General features: G+C 33.5%; 2 protein-coding genes across 2 annotated transcripts; both read right to left on the bottom strand.

The window, feature by feature from the left end:
- Positions 1-4,342: 4,342 nt before the first annotated feature.
- LOC132725782 (TBC1 domain family member 12-like) lies at positions 4,343-5,953 on the bottom strand (the record flags this gene model as incomplete). Its single annotated transcript, XM_060710965.1, is given in 1 exon segment — positions 4,343-5,953. A coding segment is annotated over 1 exon segment (1,211 nt), but the record flags the coding sequence as incomplete, so codon positions are not given.
- Positions 5,954-8,406: 2,453 nt separating this feature from the next.
- LOC132725783 (zinc finger protein 595-like) lies at positions 8,407-23,133 on the bottom strand. The gene is made up of 4 exons (XM_060710966.1): positions 22,979-23,133; positions 19,459-19,648; positions 18,933-19,054; positions 8,407-16,997 (listed from the first exon to the last, which is right to left on the bottom strand). Exons 2-4 carry the CDS (start codon positions 19,620-19,622, stop codon positions 14,731-14,733), a joined length of 2,553 nt encoding a protein of 850 aa, XP_060566949.1. The 5' UTR covers positions 19,623-19,648; positions 22,979-23,133; the 3' UTR covers positions 8,407-14,730.
- Between the last annotated feature and the right edge of the window lie 1,493 nt (positions 23,134-24,626).

A 24,626-nucleotide genomic window follows, 5' to 3' on the forward strand; every position in this document is an offset into this window, starting at 1 on the left:
CATAGGGCAGATATGGTTGCTTGATGCTGGAGCAGTAAGTCATGATGATTCAGTTTAATTGATCAGGTATCATGATTCATCAGAATCCATGTATAATGTACTATGAGCATGCAAACCTTACAAATAGATGATCATGTTATTGCTTCATCAGTATCCTTACATGATCTGTTAGCACTTTTTATCTACTTACTCCATATTAAAATAAACCGATCATTTTTTTATATACCAGTTTACTGGGCTATATCTATCTTATTTATTGTTGACATTCTGGGTGTATCGAGAAGTAAAAAAATAGAAACTTAAAATGACTGTCACGATATTAAGAAACTGGATGAAACTAGTGTACCAATAATTAGTGCTCGCCAATTTTTTTAAGCCAATCACCGACGAGGATTTTTCAAATTTTCAGGTTTCAAATCTTAATAGAACAGATTTTATATAAACTGGACGTTTTATATTATAAAACGCAAGTGGGCGGAGCTAAGTTTCGAAAAGCGCTAAAGTGAAATATACGCATGTGCAGAGATCTTGAAGTTTACTCCTACTAATCAATATTTATGCATCATGTTTTTTCCGTACACGCACATGTATATCGTCACTACGGCATAGAATTAAAAAAAAAGAGGTTCATTGAAATGAAAACAGGCAAAATAACAGTAAAAATGTTTTATTACTTACGGAACCAGTATCATTTTATAATTTCCAAATAAAAAGTTCACTTTCAGGCTTCGCGAAAGTTGCCGGACCGTCGGACATGTCCGGCAAAAATCAGGCCGGTCCGATATTTTTTTTCGGAGTTCCGGACCTTATGTCCGGTACGAATACCGGGATATATCCAAGACCTATCAAGACCGAGTTTTCTCCCTTGAATAAAAAAATGTAAAACGAGTTTTGATTCGCCGTTTCATTATAAGTGTCCAATCAAATTCTAGATACATACGACTGTCAATAACCAAAATGTCGGCATTACTACATTATTACGCTGGCGCTACGCCCGGCAAAAATCGTAAACTATCCAATGAAGAAAAAAAAGCGAAACAAAAGGAATACGAGTCCAGGCGCCCGCCGAGAAAATTTGTGGGTAAATGGAAAAATGGCCGCTTTGATCATGAATGTTTTGATTCCCAGACAGAGTCCATCAATCTGGATAAAATAATGTTTTATTTAAGGGAATAAAATTGTGTTGCAAATCTTTAAAAGTTGTTATGTCTTTAAAAAAACACAAAGGTATTACCATATAAATATATTTGGAAAAAAATTCGGTCAGACAAAAGTTCTTTCGGTCAGACAAGAATTGAAAGTTTGTCTGACCGAATGTCAGGCAAATTTTTCAGCAGTTTCGCGAAGCCTGCACTTTATTCCAACAATGTATGTATGTAATATTTCTTACTTTTTATGTAAATATTACAGCCCGTGCCGCTGCAAAACTGAAAGTAGGGTTTTTTACTGATTTTCATTTATTTTTGACAATATACTGCCATTTGTCCGAAGATGATATGTATTTGAACATAATAAATATGTATGATGCATATATAATCAAGCCACAGGTTCATTTCAGCCCGAAAAATATGTCGAGGTGACGGGCGCGGCAAGACATGTCGACTTTTTGTAGCTTATTGTGAAGTTGCAGTACATGAAAATCAGGCACATGACAAATCAGCACATAAATAAAACGTTCTAGTGTTCCGTGCTATACATCTTTTCTACATGTCATCTCCTTTCCTTATTACAATGAAACTTTACTGCATTGTTATCCATCGCTGGTTTGTTTTTAGCAGAGAATGACCAAGAGGGTACCGTTTGAGAATATTTCGCAAAGAGAGTACCGATATGGATATGCACCGTGATATTGTCTGATTTACCTAGACAGAATATGCAAAACACGGGACCCGAAAATGTGTACCACTACCTCTTCCAAATATGGTTATGTATACACATTTAGGCTATCGTGTGACGTCACGCAGTGTGTTAGGGCGGAAAAAAAATGGGCGGAGCACTAAGCCGGTTAGAGTGCATATTGGATGTTCTTCGTAAATAAGAAAGCTACAGTCGCTTCGCAAGCTCCGCTCCTTTTTAGCTTTCTTATTTACGAAGAACACCCAATATGCACTCTAACCTATACTTAGAACATTTAAATTTAAGTATTGAAATTTATATTGGTGGCCTGATTATACAATAGTGAATACACTTTGAATGGAAATTGAATTACACAATGTCATATATAACAAATGCTTAAACTCTTTATATTGCTTATACAAATGAAAGGATTCTGTGACACTACAATGGAAACGTAATATAATTTTAGAAATAACTAGGGATGGGTACCACCAATTTTTTTGTACCGCGGTATATCGCGGTATTTCACCTGTGTACCGTGGTATGTACCACGGTATTATGAAGACACTTTTTAATGTTTAACTTATGCAAACTAAGACCAACTGCCATAAGAATGTTTAAACATTTTGATAAAACACAATACATTTTAGAAAAACAGACTTTTGGAGCCCAAAATGCCTCCAAATATCCGATTTCCCCTTTGGATTTTTGACCGTGGTGAATTCGTCCATGACGGTATGAGCTGTTTACAAGTTGGGCTATGTCTAAATGCTTTACGTTTTGTTATTGTCGCCACTCGTCAATACGTCAACATGTTTACTAGCCTTAGACTGAGCACTAACATGGGAGTCCCCTTTTAATGCATTTAAATGAAGAATGATATATAGAAATTATAAAAATGTCGGCGGATGAAATGTATTTACACTACATAATAAATACACTACATAATAAATATGAAAAACAACCGGGAAACGATCCGACCTTTCCGCGACTAATCATTCGTTAGAGTATTATACTGTGCATTTACTGCTGCTCTAAAAATAGACTTGGAATTCCACTTTAATTTAGGTTGAAACACAGATTACAGGGTAAATAACGTCCGAATCTTACAAAAATATTATGTAAAATTATATATATTAAAAAACCGGTATTCCTAGGGGTCGTACCGGTACGTACCGCGTCTGAACGAAACCGCGGTATACCGGTATACCGGTAATACCGCACATCCCTAGAAATAACAACACTGGACTTGGTTTAAAATGTATAAATTTATAGAAATTTTCACTTCCAATGTTAACTCTATTTTAGACGCATTTTAAGGAATCAATAACATAATAACATGTCATATGGATTATGGAATAAGTTACTTTTACATGTAATATAACCTTCTCAAATTTCTTTTTAATAGTATTAGATCATATTTCAAGTTTAAAACACCCGTCATTCTGTATGATTTCATTTCTTGACAAATTTGTCAGGGTAAAATCTTTTGTATAAAACTTAGTAACAGTGAATCGTATATGAATTTTAACAACTCTGTGAAAGTGAATCCTTATGTTTTCCCCCTTCTATTACAGAAAGGTCCAGTAAACGAAGCTTATTTTTCCTATAATGGTGTCTTTAAATTCTCAGAGTCACTCTAACTTACATGATTGTACATACCACTTTTTTATATAAGTTTTTTATAGTCAATAAAGTTCAGTCTAAGGAAATGCTGCAATTGGTCACGGCTGTGCCAACAAATGGCTACAAAAAATAATTATTTTTCTCAATAGCCTAGGCTAAGGGTAGAAAAATGCAGCCTCAAGTGACAGGTCATGAGGTCAACTATATGTGGTCTTTATTTTGGATCGACTGAAATACAGGCCTGTTCTCTACCGCCTTTCTGCAACATGTATATATTATGTCAAATCAAAACAGGAAGGGTATTAATTTACTAGAGTATACAATGAAGTATGTCATCAAGACGTAATGTTTAAATCAGGAAGTACTTAAAATAACAATACTATGTTTTGGCGCAAACCAATAACTTAAGTTGACTTCTCTTTTCTCATTTAGCTTATTAATAGCTTTTAAATATTTAAAATATAATATATGTATGAACAAAATAAAACTGATGGTCTGATTACCAAAGTACTGTAACATTTTATACATCCAGGCAGTATGTCAGACCTGTCACTAAAAATAAAAACTCTTTAGTACACTACAACCATGTAGACATTCTTCAGAACAAAAAGAATTTTACTTTGCTTATTGATCAAGTTTTTCAACACTGTCAATAATTTAAAGACATAACTGATCAATAGCAGGAAATTTTTAAAAGTATTAAGAATGAAACAAAAATTACAGAACACTTGTGTAAGTAAATCTTTTGAAACAAGAACAAAAAAACTTTAAGAAATGGTCCCCTTTTCAATTACAAACACTTCATGTTGTATTATGCATTATAAACTTAAATTACTCAATCACTATCATTAGTCAAGACAAAGCATAAATTCCTATTTACCTTGATAAAAAACCAGAGATTCCTTTTCTCTTTGGTTTACTATGTTTATCTTCAAAGCCACTGTCTTGTGAAGGGTTCTTTCCTCTTTCAAAGGAATTTCTTGAGTGCAAGTTTATTTCCATAAACCCCCCATCCCCAGTGTCTATACAATGCCCTGTTCCTTCCCCATCATCTAGTGAGGCAGCTGATACAGAAAAGTCAGTACCTGTACTTAAACTTGAAAGACTAGAAGCATCTGTAAAAGTTCGTAATAATGAATCATTTGTACTAGTCCTAGGAAAATTGCACACAAATTCAGAGTTATCACAAGAATTTCCATCAGGATCCCTGATTCTAATCAAACACTCTGTTTCATTCACACTAGTTGTATCTTCCAAGTTCACTGGTGATAGAAATTGAATGCTATGCACTGAGCTTGAATCAGACATTTTTACTGGTGAACTATTACTTCTTTGTGTCCTTACAATACCGCTTGTATCATTACTTTTATATCCAGAGGATTCAGTCTCACTTTCATCAGTTCTTCCATTTCTAGTAGACTCTCCAGAATCATTTGTACCATTTTGCAATTCTGTTTTCTTAGTTGCAACTAACTGTTGAGTGGTAGGAATGTAAACAAGATGAAGATCTAGACTATCAAGTACTGCTGACATCCGTTGTCTTTCATCTTTCATTATAACGTGAACATCCTGTGTAAGTGATGTAGGGGAAATGAGTAATCCAGATGTCACTTTAGTTGTTGACATAGTAACCACATTGTTACTGTGAGCTATTACTGAATCAGAATGGGATTCAAAAAGATGCCGCGGTTGCTTTACTCCACTCTTTAATCCTGATTCTACAGTCTGATCTTTCCAATGATGCCTAGAATTTGAATCTGCACTGTCTATTAGTGTTTCTGTTGACAAGCATAACGAGTCAGTCTGTTCGACAGAGTTATCAGATATGTATTGAGCTTCATCATCCGGTTGATTTAAATTGGATGAGCCGTTACATTCTGTATCTTTTCTGGTTTCAGACACTAAAAAGCTGTTATCTTCTTCAATGTTCTCAGTATCATTTGCTGAAATTTCTTTCAACCTTGCCTTTAATGAATCAATATCTTCATTGTTGTTAAAAATATTTACTGTCAAAATTTCCTCTTCGTTTCCATTGTTACTGACCCTAGACATTCCTTCTGTAGAAATGTATTCGCTCATTTTAGATCTCATTCTTTACGAACAGATTACTAGGTAGAGGTGCTGCCATTTAAATTCGATTGTTTTTTAAATTATTCTCCACCTCAGACCTAGCACAGGTAAGTAAACATAAATCCAATGTTACTGACCTTTTAGACATGTTAAAATAAATGAATAACACTGAAACGTTTCAAAATATTCATGTTCTAAACAAAAATTAAGGACTATAAAATTAAATTCTTTGTTTTAATGAGCATTTCTTGTCTTCAGCTCCTGCAATAAAGTTTATCTGCACAAATTCCAGTCAAAATAGCTCCAAGCCGACGACATAACACGGCCATTTTGGATATGCAAATGAGGGGGTGGAGAAATTGGTAGTGAATAGTTAGCTGTAACTATTGCGTAAAATAATGGGAAAGAAAAAAAACTTTATAAAACTCATCGGATTATACAAAACAAATGTGGTTCTGTATTAAGTGTGTTTTTATTCAAAAGAAAAGGAAGTATAAACGAAAAATTAATTAAACTATTCATAACTTTTATTTAACCCAAAGTAATTATTTAAAGCCAACGAATAAAAGGTTTAAAGCCACTAAAAGTTATAATGTCATGGTGCATAATTTGCAGAAATTTCCTGACAGATTTTATTATATTGTTGCTAATGCAAAATGACATAAGTTTCCTTCCAGTTATGCCCCTTTTATGAAGAAAAATATACTTCATTGAAGTATAACAAAATGCCTAAATTCAGTATTGGCTGGGAAGAAAGATACACTAGTTACATTATTAGTCCCAGTTCTTATAAACTTTTCATATTGACTGAAATAATGAAGAATGAAATAACAAACTATTTGAAATAGAATTTGGTATGATGTGAGTAATCTGTTCTTGAAAATGACCCAATTGAGAAAAACCTTAATTTCAGGGGCAGATAACTCAAAATGTAGGATGGGATTGCATTACCTTTATTAATCATTTGCTTCAAGTATGCAAAATTCAAGAAAATTCTCTGTTTTAATATTAATTTTGATTAAAGTTAACAATAAAAAATCAATACAAGGTGTAAAGAGGTGCCAAAGGCCAACATTTCAATGACTGTGCTTGACATTTTTGGCAATTATTTCATGTTTTTCTATTTAAATATTCAATGCAGATTAAATTTATCCTCACATTTGGTACATGCATTATTTCCTTGTACTGCTTCTCTTTAAGTGTTTTTGGTTTCTTTCGATTTGTTAGTAGATTACACTTATTACAACATGAAAAGTAAGGTTATATAGCCAAGATTTTCCGAAACAATGCATTTTAAGGTGCCAATTAATGCATTTAAAGTGGCTGCTAACTAGAAATTAAGTTGATTGTATTCTGCATGTAAATATTTCACTTTCTTATCTGTGGTTTATTTCTACTGCATGGATGAACCATTAAACTATTGAAGATTTTCAAAATTCAAAATTTGGTTGACCAAGAAAAAAGATTTTAGAATTGATGTCAAATTTCAGCTTCACATAATAGTGGGTTCTATTTTTAGCTTAGGTGGTTTCTGACAGGAGAAAAGGCAAATTTACCTGAAAAATGTTGATGATTTATTCATAAGCAACTCAATAGTTGAGGAAGTGTCCTTCAAGGAGTCTTTCAAATTTATTTGTACAAAATTGATAAAGCATCAAAGAATGATGCAACAGAACAAGATTGATGGTGCTTCATTTGTTCAAGAAAGGAATTCATGTGAAGGATTTTTCTATGTTTAATTCAAGTCATCTTCAATGGCTAGGACAGACTAATTTCATTTGAGTTAACTTGATGAAAGGCCAGCTATGGATGCTTGATACCAAGTTTAATGATAATCCATTTATTTATTCATGAGAGGTCATTTACATGTATTTACATTTTTTGGTCTGGGTCAAGTGGCTAATCAAATATATTTTCAAAACATGAAATGATAATACTATCAGAATAAAATAAGGATACCCTATATTGATCTCACACTTGGCCACACTGAACTATTTTACACAAGAACCGGTTGATGACCCTGAATAGGTTTTGGACACAGAAAAGTATACCTCTTGTAGTTTCAGAGTTATGTTCTGGACAAAGTTTAAAGTGCAATAATTCCAAACTTAGGCAAGACAGAGTATCAGTTCTTTGCACTGCTCATCTACCCAATGATATCTATCTACCTGCAAAGTTTCTTGTTCATATCTCTTACAGTGTCAGAGTTATGGTTCTTTTGCACTGCATTTTTAACCAATAAGATCTATCTACCTACAAAGTTTCATGTTGATATCTCTAATAATTTTATAGTTATATCCCGGACAAAGTGCAAAAATGAACAAAGGGCAGTAACTCCAATATCAGACAAGGCAGTTATGGTTCTTGTGCACTGCACATCTACCCAATGAGATCTATCTACCTACAAAGTTCCATGTTGATACCTCTTGTTGTTACAGAGTTATGTCACAAGAAAAGCAAATGGACGGACGACTGGACTGACAGACAAAGCGGCGACTATATGCTCACCATTTGGGAAGTATAATAATAAAACTACCAATTATATGAATTAACAGTTGTTACTTCTGGAAAATTTTGGGAATTGGTTTCTGAGTTCCTAAAGCATGAAATAACTACTGCTAGCTCCCAATGGAAGAAATGCCCCACATTGGCTTAAGGCTGGGACATAAGATAACTTTTATTATCTTATGTCCCAGCTTAAGGTAACATTTTTGAAATGAAGATTATAATATACAGGTTGTCACTATTTACATTTTTTTTAAATAAACATTACAAGATACTGGTTGACAACTCTGCAGGTCAACAACATTTAAAATCCGGCAAAATTCACATTGGAGTGAACAGCAAAGGTGAACAGACAAGTTACAAAACAAATAATTTGACTATATTTTATTCTTATTGTTGCAAGCATATAATGTAAAAGCTGTTATATACTATAAATATGTGTAACAAATTTGATGTACATATAAGATCATTCAAAAATATTTATCAAACAATCTGCCTCTAAAGTTGATGAAAAACGGTGTATCCTTAATTAAATAAGAACATTATTGTGTGCTCTTAATTCATCCCCGTCTGAGTAGTCCACAACATTTCTGTTAATGCCACAAAGTCTCATCAAAGAAGTTTGTTAAGGAAGAAAACAATTGGTTATTTTCAAACATCAAAGTAAATTTAAAGTATCTGCCAAATTTCTTCAACACAGAATGTTTAGATTACAAAATAGTGTATCAAACTAGCACAGAGAAAATGCTTAAGGTAACAAATCATGGTTACCGTGGAAATATTAAAATATACCAGTCTTAAAATATTACTCTTACAAAATTAATAATTTCATGTCAACAGTAAATGGTGAACAGTAGGAAATTTGTTATTTAACAATGCACAGTACTGAAAATATTTCAAATTTCTTTCACCTTCCACCATTTACAACTCAAAAAGTCTGTCATATACATGTATAAAACATGGTCCTGAAAAAATGTTCTAGTTAGAAACAGAATGACGTATCTAAACTGATTTTTTTCCCACAAAATATTAATCACTTTTTGCCTGCATCCTGGAACATACAAGAGCAGGTGTCATCTAAAGAAACATGGTCGTGACCAAAGTAGGGCATGAATCACCAATCATTGGACAGGGAGACGAATTCCATAACCACTTAACAACGAATTCCATAACCACTTAACGTTTCTTTTAAATAACCATAGCATACCAATGTTTTCTTCCCCTTAAATTTCATTATTTGTGGGTTTTTTTGTTTTGTTTTTTTTTTACTTCAAATTTTGACAAACATGACATTATGGTATATTTTCAAATGACATTTCAAAGTGTGATAGGTGATATAATATAATTACATTTAATATACAATGTATGTGCATAATCATTTATAAAATGATGTTTATTGCAACATATTCTAACAAAATTAATTACTGCATATACTAAACCATGTTGGCATTTGAATACCATTATCCCGCTAAATATCTTAACTTAAATTGCCCATCTTTCAATCTGGACAAAACCAAAAACAAGTAATGACCGAATAGCGTATTGTGCCAACTATGATCAGATGGCACAGAAGTGCAGACTGACCTTGGTCTGCACTGGCTGCATAGGTAAAATTCAGTCACTGCAAGCAGGGTAAGAGTTAAGCTGGATAATGGTGAAAGCTTGAAGCTTATTTGAACTACACTAAAGGCTGTTTCCAGGAATAAACTGGTACCAGTGTCTTATGAAGATACACAAGACATGTGTAACCAGATTATGACTTGAACCCATGACCCTTTAGGCTGACAGGTAGACACTATTATCACAAGGCTATCATACCCCTTACTTAACTGTTTTAAGTTTTAAAACCTAATATTGTTCAAGGCATACAACTATGCATCTAAACTAAGCAATACATCTACAAAAATATACCAAAATAAGACCAAGATACTAACAAAGTGGCAAAACAACTACATGTATATTGTTTTTGTATAATCTTAACTAAAGTACAATACTCTCAAAAATGCTAGACTTTTAAGTATTTTAGTCTAAACTGAAAGACACACAAAATTGACACAAATAAAACAGCTTTACTTGAAAAAGAAAAATCAGCAGCAATTTTTCATAAACCGAAAGCACATGTTTCAGATAATTTTTAGATATAGCAATGTAAGATAATTACAAGAAACAATTATGTCTTGAGTGAACCAACAATCTTGCCAAATACAAACAGATATTTGTTGTGAGCATACTTATATACACATATACTGAAATTGTGTGAAACAAAACAGAAATAACAAGCAAATTCGTTGAATTTATATCCCCCGCCGAGTACTGGTTATTATTAACACAACAACTGAAGACATAAGGCTTTATTTATATATTAATCATGGCATAAACAGTAATATTCTTTGAACTTGATAAATACATGTATTCAGGGCAATAACAGGGCCATAACTTTGTGTTAAATAGTAAAATCTGGAAATGCCAATGAGATGTATGCATACTACATTACTAATCAAGGGCCATCAATCTGAGTTATAAGTATCTGACTGGAACAAGGCGACTATATGCATATCTCCTCTTAGTATCCCATAAAGTTTCATAGAATTCCAGCCAGTAGTAGCAGAGAAGTAGCGAGGAAACAAATATTTTTCTTTATGGATACTGCATAACTAATCAAGGGCCATAACTCTGAGTTAAAGTGTCTGACCGGAACAAGCCGACGATATGCGCATCTCCTCTTAATATTGAAGGTTCCCATAAAGTTTCGTTGAATTCCAGCCAGTAGTTGCAGAGAAGTAGTGCGGAAACGATTATTACTCTATATGCATACTACATAACTAAGCAAGGGCCATAACTCCGAGTTAAAGTGTCTGACCAGAACAAGCCGACGATATGCGCATCTCCTCTTGATATTGATGATTCCCCTAAAGTTTCGTTGAATTCCAGCCAGTAGTTGCAGAGAACTACTCCGGAAACAAAATTTTACTCCATATGCATATTGCATAACTAATCAAGGGCCATAACTCTAGAGTTAAAGTGTCTGACCGGAACAAGCTGACTTTATGCGCATCTTCTCTTGATATTGATTATTCCCATAAAGTTTCGTTGAATTCCAGCCAGTAGTTGCAGAGAACTACTCCGGAAACGATTTTTACTCTATATGCATACTACATAACTAAGCAAGGGCCATAACTCCGAGTTAAAGTGTCTGACCAGAACAAGCCGACGATATGCGCATCTCCTCTTGATATTGGTGATTCCCCTAAAGTTTTGTTGAATTCCAGCCAGTAGTTGCAGAGAACTACTCCGGAAACAAAATTTTACTCTATATGCATTCTATATAACTTATCAAGGACCATAACTCTTGAGTTAAAGGGTCTGACCGGAACAAGCTGACGATATGCGCATCTCCTCTTGATATTGATGATTCCCATAAAGTTCCGTTGAATTCCAGCCAGTAGTTGCAGAGAACTACTCCGGAAACGAAATTCGGACGGACGGACGGTCAGATGCGCATCTCCTCTTGATATTGATGATTCCCATAAAGTTTCGTTGAATTCCAGCCAGTTGTTGCAGAGAACTACTCCGGAAACGAAATTCGGACGGACAGACGGACAACGCCAAAACTATATCCCCCTCCCGATTCCATCGGCGGGGGATAATAAAACTAAAGAAGTGTTGTTTTTTTCTGCTATCAATACTATATTGAAATAATCTTCAAGATATTGGTATAATATCACAAACTGAACATTACAAATGTATATGACTAGATCACAGTATTATATTTATCATTTAACATATCATTACAAATTTACAAAAAACAGTTTTCTATGAACTCATTTTTTTAGAAGTGTGTAAGTTTACTGCCTACCAAACTTATCCTGAACAAGCTTTCAACCGTTTCAGAAAAAAAAGGTTTTGAACCTACTCACCATGAATATCATGGGTAGGTAACAATGATTTAACCTCAAGAATATGCTTATATATTTGTTAAAAGATATCTATACATTGATACATGCAATTACAATAAATTAATAACATTGGGAAATTGTTTTATTCCCCAATGATTATAATATGAAAATAGCTCCATTACCAGCCCAATCCCTGACAAAAAATTGAAACCGATACCCATTCCACTAAATGACTACAGAGTAACCTTTTTGTTGTTGTTTATGTTGGGTTTTAAGTCATATCGACACTTAACCTTTAAGGTCATGTAGCCCCACTTTCCAGCTTTATCACTGGAGCTAGACCTGGGGTCACTTTGACAGCTGGAAAGCATTTTTCACACAAATGAATCCAAAATCCCACAGGTCACTGACTTTGCAGAGATTCAAACCTAAAAACTTGACAGGCAAGTGTTTTACAGATGAAAAAAAAAAAAAAAAAAAAAAAAACAACAGCAAACAGATACAAAGTTAAAATCTGATGTATGAATACTTAATGACATCTTTAATGACATCTATATACGACATGCACTACAGAAATTAAACTATCGGGAAATAATTACAATTAAAATAAAAACTCTTTAAAAATAAATTTCATCTGATTAACTTTATGAACTTAAAAACAAAACAAGAGGTGTCCATAAACAGCACGCTTGACTATTCACAGTGCATGACATTAAGAAAATGGGCAAAACTCTGTATAAAAGGTAACTCAGAATAATGGAATCTGTGCCCATCATGTGAGAACAGAGAACAAGTGTAAGAAGTACCAACCTATTTCCTTAAGCAGTTGTGGAGATACCAACTTGCATGCAAAAACTTGTGAAGATACCAACTTACATGCAAAAAACTTAACCAAAGTGTGAAGGCAGTGCAAACACTGACCTGGCGTGAATACAATAGCCCTCCCTATTCACTGAATAGTTGTGCTAAAATTTGAAAAGAAAATACTGTTATAAAAAATTTTCACAAGATTTCAAGTTTTAATATTCTTACAGGGAGGACAACTTATAAAAAGATTTTTTTTACATATAAAGATAATAACATAAATAATGTCATTTACATTTTAAAAATTTAAGTTTGACTTATGATTCGTGATAGAGATGTAAATATATTCACATATTATTTTACACCTACATAAAACAAGAGCTGTCACAGGAGACAGCGAAGCTCGACTAATAAAATGCTGGACGCAGTAAGGAGGACAAAACTATGAAAGAAAAATCAATTATGTATAATTAAGTATTAAGTTATATTAGTAAAAATATAACATTTGTTAACATCAATTCCAAGATCATGGGGAATAATTCTAGAAATAGTCATGCAAGAGTTATGGACCTTGCCACACAACATTTGTGTAATGATAAGAAATATATATTTGAAGTTTGAAGTAGATATCTTAAAAAATAAAGAAGTTATTATATTTCTTAAAGAAAATCCTAAGTTCAAAGAGAGATAAATCTGTAAATATTGCTTCAAGAGTTATGAACATTGTCACATAAAATGTAAATGATTATAAGGAATAAGTATTTGAAGTTTGAGGTAGATACCTTTAAAAATAAAAAGTTAAAATAAAAATAACATTTTTCTAGTAAATAAATCTAAGTTTATGGGGAGATAATTCTTGCAATATTGGTGCTAGAGTTATGAACCTTGTCACATAAGATGTGGATGATGATAACGTAAATATATTTGAAGTATGAAGTTGATCCCTTTAGAAATAAATAAGTTACAGTAAAAAATAATATTTTGTATGGAAAATTCTAAGTTCAAAGGGAGATAAATCTAAAAATATTGGTGCTAGAGTTATGAACCTTGTCACATAAGATGGGGATGATGATAATGTAAATATATTTGAAGTATGAGGTTGATCCCTTAAGAAATAAAGAAGAAACAGTAAGAAATAGTATTTTTTGAGGAAAATTCTAAGTTCAAGGGGAGATAAATCTGAAAATATTGGTGTTAGAGTTATGAACCTTGTCACATAAGATGAGGATGATGATAAGGTACATATATTTGAAGTATGAGGTTGATCCCTTAAGAAATAAAGAAGTATCAGTAAAAAATAGTATTTTTTAAGGAAAATTCTATGTTCAAGAGGAGATAAATCTGAAAATATTGGTGCTAGAGTTATGAACCTTGTCACTTAAGATGTGGTTGATGATAAGGAACATATATTTGAAGTTTGAAGTTGATACCTTAAGAAATGACAAAGTTATAGTGAAAAATATTTTACTGCACCAAAACTTTAATCTAAAATCTGGACGCGGACGCGGACGCCGACGCCGACGCCGGGGCGAGTAGGACAGCTCTCCATATACTTCGTATAGTCGAGCTAAAAATGACTAATTTACAAAGGAATAAAAAAACAGCAAAAACAAACAAAAATGAGAATAATTTTGTTACTGCTTTTAAAAAAAGCTACGGTTTTTAAGATGTACTGAATATAATTTTGTTACAAGTTCGAAAAACAAGCTACGGTTTTTAAGATGTACTATGTATATTTAGTCAATAACGAATATTTAAGATCAGTTATTAATAAGCAAACTTACTACTATTTTGTATGCTGTCATGCAGATAATAAATTTCCTAACAAAAAAAAAAATAAAATAAAAAAATAGGCATAGAAAGGTATGGTATTGAATATCATAAATATAAAATTGGCTTATTTCTGGTATATGAGTTGGGTTATATATAATAATTATACAATAAGGTAACTTGTAGGATTCAAGCTTGAGGTACATGCGAGAATGATAATGTATTATTGTTGTTGAAAGTAGCCGTTATTTCCACCTGCACCCTGAGGGGGAAGCCCAGGGTAAACATAAGGCCATGCATACATTGGGTGCAAAGGAGCCGACTGTAGACTCGTGACTGATATGTTACTACTGACAGGTGGCGTTGCTGCAGACGACGGCGCACTGGTTTGTCGTACCTGGTTTTCTACAGATGGACTCATCGTATTATGATGACTGTTCATTTGTGTAAGCTGGTAGGCATTGGAACTTGGGGGCTGCGACTGGGCACTTTGGTTATGTAGATTCAATGGTAAGATCTGGTCGTCAGAATGCGAAGAAATCTGCGAAGTATCAAGGGTAGAGAAGTTAGGCATGTTTGGTTGATATACATCATGTTGTGGGTAATCATCCCGGTTATTATGAGGAACTGGACTAGGATTAACAGACGACTCATTGGAATTTTCATGGTAATAGTCTGCTTTTACTTTCTTTGATGAATCAGGGTATGCTTCATCATGTTCAAAGGTAAGTGGAACCATCGAAGGCACATTGTAAGCACTCCTTGCAGGTTTCGCTTCATTTTTTACATAAGGTTTTCCCTTGCGGGGTTCTCCTTTAGTATGAACTTTCATATGGACACGCAAATTATCAGCTCGAGATGTTGCCTTGCCACATATATCGCACACAAATTTCTTAACACTGCAGTGAACTGTTCTCATATGCTTAGACAAACCACCATTGTCAGGAAAGCAGTGATGACAGATACCGCATTCAAATGGTTTGAGTCCTGAATGCCTTTTCTCATGAGCTTTGCACCTCTCTTTAGTCTTAAACGCTTTCCCACACTGGGCGCAGCAGTAAGGCGAGTCTTCCTTGTGAACATATTGGTGACTATACAAGGTCGGATACGTTTTAAACGATTTATTACATACTTTACATGTGTACTGTTTATCATCCCTATGTATTGCCCTATGCATTTCTAGCGCTGATTTATACATGAACTGGCGACCGCAGACGTCGCACATGAATCGGGAGCCGTCTAATGAATGCCGTTTTCTATGTGCACGAAGTAGGAACTCCGTCTTGCACACTTTCCCACATTCCTCACAGTTGAAATTACCAGGTTCTGTATGTTTGGACATGATATGATACTTTAAGGCCTGAACATTTACAAATGTCTTTGCACATTGATCGCAATTTACCCTCTCCTGTTTCTGATGAGTGGCTTCATGCATTTTAAGGCTTGTTGAATATGAGAACATTTTACCACACACTGCACATGAGAAACTCTTTGCAGAATGAGTAGCCATAACATGGACTTTCAAGTGATATGCTGTTAGGTAGGTCTTTCCACACTGGCTACACATATGCGGCCGTGTTCCTGTATGTTTCAACTTGTGAAGACGCAAGCTGTGATTAAAGTTGAAAGTAGCTTCACAGCCTTGCTCCGGACATTTATAGACCTTAAGGTTCTGGTGGACCCCTCTCCTATGATGATACAGTGAATCTTTACTTGTAAACGACTTGCCGCAAATCTCACACTGATAATCCTGCCCTCCGACTTCATGGTGACTGGCATAATGGCGTCTTAGAGCACGCCTAGACTTATACTCCTTCCCACATTCGATACATTTACAAGTATTTCCATCTGCTGGCTCGTAACTTGGGTCAGCAATAGCCTTCCTTTGAGGTGAAGCTTTAGTGTCTTTTTCCTCTCCTTCAAGGTCAGTATCACCATCATAATCATCCTCCTCTATCTCTTCCTCTTTCTCAACTTTTTTCGGTTTCTTAACCTTTTTTATCTTCAGCCTTGTTGTTTTTTTGTTCTTCTTCAATCCTTTGCTAGTCTTTTTCACAAAGGATGACGATTTTTTCTCTTTAACTTCATCTTCGTCCGATAATTCAGTCAGTTTCTTTGGTTCTGTTTTTCTGGGACGACCCCTTTTCCTTGTAGAGACCTCTTGCTGAAGATTATCTTTATGAAGGTTTTTGATATGCTCTGCTAGTGCAACCTTTGTGTTACAGATATGTTGACAAATCGAACACACATAAAAATTTCCAATGTCATGTGTTATCTTTAAATGCTGCTCAGCGCTATCTTTTTCGGAGAATTTGGCTGGACAAAGTGGACAACATACATCCTCTGGTTTGTTACTACGTAGCCGCTTCTGTGGTTCAGAGGGGGCGACGGGTGATTGTGGCATCACCTTGGTAACCTCTTCATCATCTTCTCCACCAGACACATTCTCCACTTCTTCATCTTGTTCAATTTTTACCTCAACAAAATTATCTGAAATTAAATTACATTTTTTGTTTACATATTTTTAGATGATTCAGGTATGTACATTTTTTTAAACCATAAAATCTGCCTTACTTTTTTAATGTTTTTAATAACAGATCTACATTTGCCTTATAAAAATACTTTCTATACCATAATAATTATGTATTTGCTTATCATTCTTTCTTATGCATACATTGTTTCAGATTAAATTTTAGCCAATAAAATCTTTACCACACCTACATGTTGCTGTTTGTTTTTTTCTTGAGCTCATAATTACTATCATTATTTATAACATAAACCCTTTCCCCTGCTGGAACTAAAATTGGAATGCCCTTCCACCAGTATAGAGCCAGGCAAGCCTGTACATCCATGCAATCTGACCAGGTTCTATACAGTTAGATGACCAATTTTAAACTTTAAAATATCCATAAAATTGATAATGGACAGTTCAAAGAATGAAACCTGGACAATTCCATTAAGACATTTCGCAAGTTAAGGGTTAATTGATAAACAATTTCAACTATAGAAGAAAGTACATTACCAAAGACATTCATTAACTTGCTCTCAATGTCTATAATGGCCATGTCTTGCTTAGAGTTTGGAATTGTCCATAGCTAATAATCAATTAGTGGAATTTGGATATCAAAATGCTTAAATTTAGTATCCAGTTGTAAAGTCAGCTTATGTTAAACAAAATTGCAAACTAATATGTCTTTATAACTGCAATATAAATCAATGCAAATGGTGAGACTAACAGGCCAACAAAAGAAAGCATTCAAAATGCATAGAGAATGGATATAATGGTTATAATCAATACTTAATTACCTAAACCTACTTTCTGAGAAACTGCTAATACCCTTTCTGCGACAGTAACGTATTTAAACATATCATTTTTTCGTTTCTCCAAAAGCCGACCCTATTTTACCAAAGAACACCCAAAACGTAATAAAACATGTCAAAATTTTTTATCCTTAAAAGCGGATATTGTTTTGTCGTAGGAAACCTGGCAATATTTCATCACATTATTTTGCATTAGCTACTTTGAAAGCATTTTTCAAAAGATGGTAAATAAAATGAATGTTTTAAGAAATAAGTTTTTTTTTAAAAGTACTATGTCATTTTTATAAAAATCAGCTTAAGAGTGTCACTGATTGTTTATTAAACATATTATTGGAAAATAAAATTGGTTATTTAGTTCAAATCGATTTTAGGTAAAGTAAGCTACAAATACTAACTTATTTAAACCATACATTTTTCTATTTAACTAATAAGGCTTCTAAAACATGTTTCTACCTTATAGTAGATATGTTTGTCTCAACTGCTAAAACCTTATTTATGACATTTTTCTAAAGACAAGATGATTAATTATTGCTTATTAGATTAATCATTTTTACGGAATTCTACATTTCAGTCATTTAACGGTAACTTCTCATTTACGGTTTGACACGTAGTGGATATTATATTTATCTATACCGCATAATACCCGTGACATAGTAAAACATATTTTCGTCAAAATGTGCATTTATAACTATCTGAGATTTTTATTTCAAAGCAAACAAACACATATCCCCATAACGTAAAATGATGATGTTTTCAATATTAACGATGGACAACCATATTGTTGAAATACGGTATATTCCTCGTTCGCCAGAAAGTCTGAACCGTATTTATGCGTAAGATTTATCAGAAATTACGCTTTACAAGACTTCACTTAATTCTTTTACACTGATTTCCGTTACAGTTTTTAAGACTGTTGAAAAAACACACATTTTATTACGTTTCGGGTTTCCTTCATTTATTCAGACCCCGCTTTTAGGGTTTGGAAGATTGTGCACGGTTTAAAACGTTACGGGTGTCCGTCCGAAAAAGAGGGTCGGTCCTGGAAAGGAGATAACTACTTTTGTCAGAAAATTTCTGCAATACCATTTTACATAAAAATCTCACCTTTTTCTAGTTTTGGTGCAGGTGGCAATTCTTTTTCATCTACTTGTGTCTCCCTGTCAACAAGTTCCTTTATGTTAGTCTGAACTTCTTGATGGCATCTTTTGTACAGGCATTCATCAGACCTTAAGGCAAATCAAAACAACATGTGTATACTTTCAACATTTACACAAGCAGATAATAAGGTGGTTAACAGAAAGGTTAACCCTGAGAGGTCAATTTTGATTAAGTACTAAGTCTTGGAAATAGCCAACAAGTAATTAATTAAACTTTGCCATCTACCAGAATCTGGCCAAACTGCAAGTCTGGTAGAAGTACTATTAGTACCAGTTTAACAACAACAGAGGATCAGATGACCAAAATCTGGTTCCAAAAAGTGACCGATTTTAAAAATATGTTCTTTGAAGACAGAAATCTTAACATTTTTTTAGATTTTTATAAAAGGTGCCAGACCAGACCTTGCCATCAATGAAGTGAGTGGCATTAGCTTTCCATGCATTTTGTATAGTTGGGCAAATAAAGAATATACCTATCAATTGTATGTTCAAAAGCATATTCATATTCTGTGAGTGAGTCAACCAACAGAGTGAATCTTGTACAGAGACGAATGTTCTCGGAGAACTCGATGTTCTTGAAACAGTCCAATCCAATTATATGGACAATGGCTTTCTGGGCTACAGGATTTAGATCCATCTTGCACCTGTGTTGACTTGTTCAGTCTGTAATAGAGAGAAGGGGAACTGAATATAATAAATTTTACAATAATGAGTGTGATTCTGAATAACAAATAACAAATAGAATAAAATCATAAATATATGTAAATAAGTCTTTGGTTTATATAGAATTTTTTTTAGTTTGATTGTGTAGGAAGCTATAAGCTTATAGACACACTTTCGAATTTGTTCCTGGAACCAATCAGTACTGAGCAATGAGTGTTCTTGTTCCTTGCTCAAAGAAACAATGACTTGCCCATGACGGGGTTTGAACCCTGCGGCTAGCGATCATTAGATTACAAGTCAGATGAGTTAAACACTTGGCCATGTGGCCACTAAACAAGTCTTTATGTCAATTTACATTTATGAAAAGAAAATCACTATTACTGCATCTGTGACAATGAATTATGACATCAGTTTCTATGGCAAAGAAAATAATAAAGATAAATCTGATTCACAGTTTGTGCAACAATGTAAAAATGCTTATAAATAAATAATAACTTGTTCATTTTAATGATAATTTTACAACTTGTCATATTCAAATCACTTCAATAATTAACATATGTTGCCACTGATTTCTGAAGGCTTAATTGTGTATTGAATTAAAATGTGATAAAATAAGGGTACCAAGTGAACCTCTATTACTCAACTGAGTATACAGGTTAAAATATGTTACATAACTTTTTACTACAATACTACCAACCAAATAGTTTTGTTTCTGGTAATATTACATGAGTTGTTGTTTTTTCAAGTTTTTTTTTAAGTATTTTTATATAGCTTCTAGCTGATGCAGTACAAGAATTTAATGAAAGGAAGTTTCAGGTAGTCCATCAGATGAGATATTGTGCTATTATCTGTATGGGCAATATCTCTCCACTACAAAAGTGAGATTCTGACCCAGAACCAATTAAATATCTCAGAATATAGCTTTGGCACATTGATAATTTTTGACTTGGGGTCCAAGCCCCATGTAACAAGGATATAGTATTTCTCTTTTATACGCTTGATTTTTACTTCCATTCTTTTAAAATTGGTATCAAATCAAGCAGATGTATAAATGAGACAAAATCTAAGTACACGTCAGTTCAGCAATATGTATAAAAAGTTTTCAATTTTTAATCACTCTCACCTGTGCATTGTCAAAACATGACCTTATAATTAAACATTGGGGGATTCCATCCTTGCGCGCATGTGCAAAAAAACTTACATTTATGAGGCCTGTTAAAGGGTGTTCAACTAGTAACGCCTGAGTACAGACAAGTGCGCAATTAGATGAAAACCTGTTTAATTATCGGAATTTTTACCTATATTATTATTATATTAAATAATTTTATGACTATACAAGCACACTATTGCATGTGAATGCGCTTGGGTGACAATACCGGGTAATTGGCACCACAGGGATCATTTTGTGTCAGACTTTGCATGAGATATTTTGCCCAATTGCTAAACTTTTATGAGATTTTTCAATATTTGGTGAGATTTTAGTATATATAGTGAGAAAGTCAAATCAATAAGAAAAAGTAGTACATAACTTTATTTATTCAAAACTTATGACATTCTTACAAGACATTTCATTCATTCAATGCAATAATTTGCTCTAGCCTTTTCATGTTTATAGATGTACAATTTAAGTCAGCAATAATAGCTGGGCCCCTCAATTATAATTCTCTTTAACATGCCATATAATGATATACTATTACATATGAAGGTGTTGTAATGCTGTTTTGTACAGAGAAGCTATGTATACTTTAAATCTGCACAAAATACAGAACATGCAATCTTTTACATCCTTAATAGATAACAAAGCAATTGATGAGGAAAAAGCCATTTGAAATTTCAGTTTTTTTCGCTACTATGGTTTCTACTGGGGGTTTATGCTCACATCTGATGTTTACCTTCATCATTATTTTGATCCAAACTTTTATACTGAACAAACTTTCAATTTATCAGCAGACAACAAATTTTCTTCATCGCGAAAACAAGATACATTAAGACGGCATTAGCATGATCTTGAGAGGCTCTTTACATCATATGCAAAGTACTCTTTTTAAAACTCACAAAGAAAATTAAATAACAGAAAGGCACTTTTTTATCTGCCTGTGGTTTGAGATTTTGATTGCTATTTTTTGCCAAATTAAGGAGTTTTTGTGTGATTTTGGTCAAATAAATGCAAGTATATCATCGAATCACGGCCCTATATGATCCCTGGTACCAGCATTTAGTCTTCACTCTATATCATGAATTACATCTATTTTCTACTTGGAAAATTGTCTCAATTATAACAATTATAAATGAAAAAATGTCTGATATAACATTGTACAATTATAACTGGTTATATTTTATGCACAGTAAATACTTCGCTTCAGACAAAATAATGGATAACAACTGGATAATTTTGGTACCCCATATCAGGCCTCATAACTAATGGTTTATCTATGTTATTGAATTTCCATAATTTGTGTGGCGAGCGGAATATTGATTTTTATTACATGCTTTCCGGTGCTTTATAGAAATATATCAGTGATAATTTCACTGGTAATTTCACTGTTTTAAACAGTGAAATTATCAATTTGATAATTTCACTGCTATGAATTTAAGCCCCTTACATTGTTTCAGTGATATACCAGCGTGTACAGTACTGAGAACCAACTTAATAACATGACGACACGTCGTAAATGACGTCACGTTGTATTATTATTTGGCGCGCTTTTCATTCAGTATTAGGTTTAATGTCTTTTTTAAACGTTTCTTTGCATATAATAAAAAGAAAATTTGTTTAGTTGAGTGTAAGATCGGAATATATTTCACCTTGTGAACACCAAAAGTTCATATTTCACTCGTGGCTGCGCCTTTCGTGAAATATACCTTTTGGTGCTCACTCGGTGAAATATATTTCTATCTTACACTGAACTAAACAAATATCCTCTATGTAACATTCCTTTTTTTTTTGTGATTGAGCTTTAAAAAAAATTTTTTTAGTAACTATGATTTTTGTACAGGAACTGCTCGCATCACTGTGCATGCCAGGAATGTTGTCTAAGTTTTTCAATTTTTTGCCATATTGCCATGTCACTGATATTTAGCCATAAAAAGTTAAGTGAAATAAATGAGGAAAACCCGATAACAATGTACTTTGTGATAGAAGAACTAAGTGCATTAAACTGATAAACAATTATCTGCGCTAATAAGATAAAAATATATATAGTTCGAAATGTCTCTGGTGCGAATATAACCGGAAAAGTACGAAACAATATCCGGATGTCCAATACTAAATCCGAGAAATAAATAAACTTTCGTTGACAGTAAACTGATCATTATAAGGCAGATACTCACCTTGTTCCACTTATAAGCTTTCACATCGTTTCAGGGCTCCCATTTTAGCAAGCAAATGTGGCACAAAATGGGACAAGAAACACACATTATTTGACCTAGACCTCACCGTGCGCATGCGCTCTCAAACGCATTTGGGCAGCTGCTGCAAACTGTTTATAGTCACGTCGAGCAGCTAATATTTGTTTTATAGGTATGAAGCAACTAATAATTTTAAAGGTCTATAGTCACATCAAAAATGTATGGGTCAGTAAGCTATGGCAATATTTCAAATACTGATTCTTTTCTAGGACAATTTTTTATACTTCTTATTATCCTTCTTACTAGTGAAGTGCAAAGTCTAGTCTAGGTCCCCAGCAGGGGTGTGACTAAACGGGAGATAGGCAGCCAAAACATGTTAAATATTAAGCACAATGAAACTGTATAATAGATGATCTTGAAATACAATAACAGAAACATTTTAAAATGGGTGGCACCAAGCACATTTTCATGTTATCTATACCCTATGTGTAAATAATCAACAGAATTCTGCAACATATCAAACTTATATCTCGTCAAAATGACATCACACTTACTAAATCAGAGAAAGTAACCACTGCAAAGTTATTTCATAATGTTCAGGACAACTTATTAACCATTTATTCATAATCCTTGTATGGAAATTAATGCAAAAAGGCTGAAAAGATGTGATTGATCTCATAACACGCTTTTAGGATACCTCACAATAGGGCTTAGAGGTTGAGATTGTTTCAATGTGTATTATTACACAAATGAAATGGAATCCTAGGAAATTTTGTATTGTGACAAAGAATGAAAGACAAACCAGTAATTTTTTTTTCAGACCTGGCATATGTATCAGTTATCTGCCCTTAAAATAAGCATATTTTTCAAATTCAAGGGTAGATATGGGTGATCACAATTTTTTTCGCTTGAAATGTGTCTGTTATCATGCAATTTTGAAATTAATTTAACAGTACTATACAGTTATCATTCTGCTTATAGTTATGTCTATATATCAATATACTGCATAATTGCCTTCAAATTGCTTCAAATATCAATAGGCCTGTTTAGCTACAGAACTTTTCATTGTCATTGCAAATACTGTGTACATAGATGATATTTATGTGCATTTAATACACTTGTTACTATATATAGTAACAAAATTGTCTATGATTTCAACTGATTATGAGTGTCACGTGACCTATTATGAGTTTGCGGCCCGGGGCCGAGAACTAGTTATCAGCCCGCAGAACATGTGCACGTGCACAAACTGAAACAATGACGTCATATTTTACGTCATCAAACAGTTAACTGTAAAAGTGAAAGTAGGTTGTCAGCACGAATCGCTTTATTTTTATTATGAGAGCTTAAGCGTATTTAGTACAAACACATTTTTGTTACTATTGAAATTTAAAGAAATAATACGACAAATTCATTCCGAAAAAAAAAATGAAAATAAAACTTGCTTCTTGATTCTACTGCTTTGAACACACAAACAGTAAACATCTCTGTACAGAACAGTAGAAGAGTAGACAAGAATTTCAAGGAAAGAACTTCAAAGTCTATTAAATTTTGTTTTGATTTTTTTTTTAAATGCTACTATTAGATCTACCAAGTGTATTAAAGACATTAATACACGTCAGCGTAGGGC

This window comes from Ruditapes philippinarum, unplaced genomic scaffold (genome assembly GCF_026571515.1).
Source record: "Ruditapes philippinarum isolate M1 unplaced genomic scaffold, ASM2657151v2 ctg3723_1_1_1_1, whole genome shotgun sequence".
Classification (NCBI taxonomy): Eukaryota; Metazoa; Mollusca; class Bivalvia; order Venerida; family Veneridae; genus Ruditapes; species Ruditapes philippinarum.

Coding starts and splice junctions, on each gene's coding strand:
- LOC132725783 (XM_060710966.1), bottom strand. CDS start 19,622: ATGGATCTAAATCCTGTAGCCCAGAAAGCCATTGTCCATATAATTGGA. Junction 19,055..19,458: donor TTTGAACATACAATTGATAG/GTATATTCTTTA, acceptor ATTTGCCTTAAG/GTCTGATGAATGCCTGTACA. Junction 16,998..18,932: donor TGCACCAAAACTAGAAAAAG/GTGAGATTTTTA, acceptor ATTTAATTTCAG/ATAATTTTGTTGAGGTAAAA.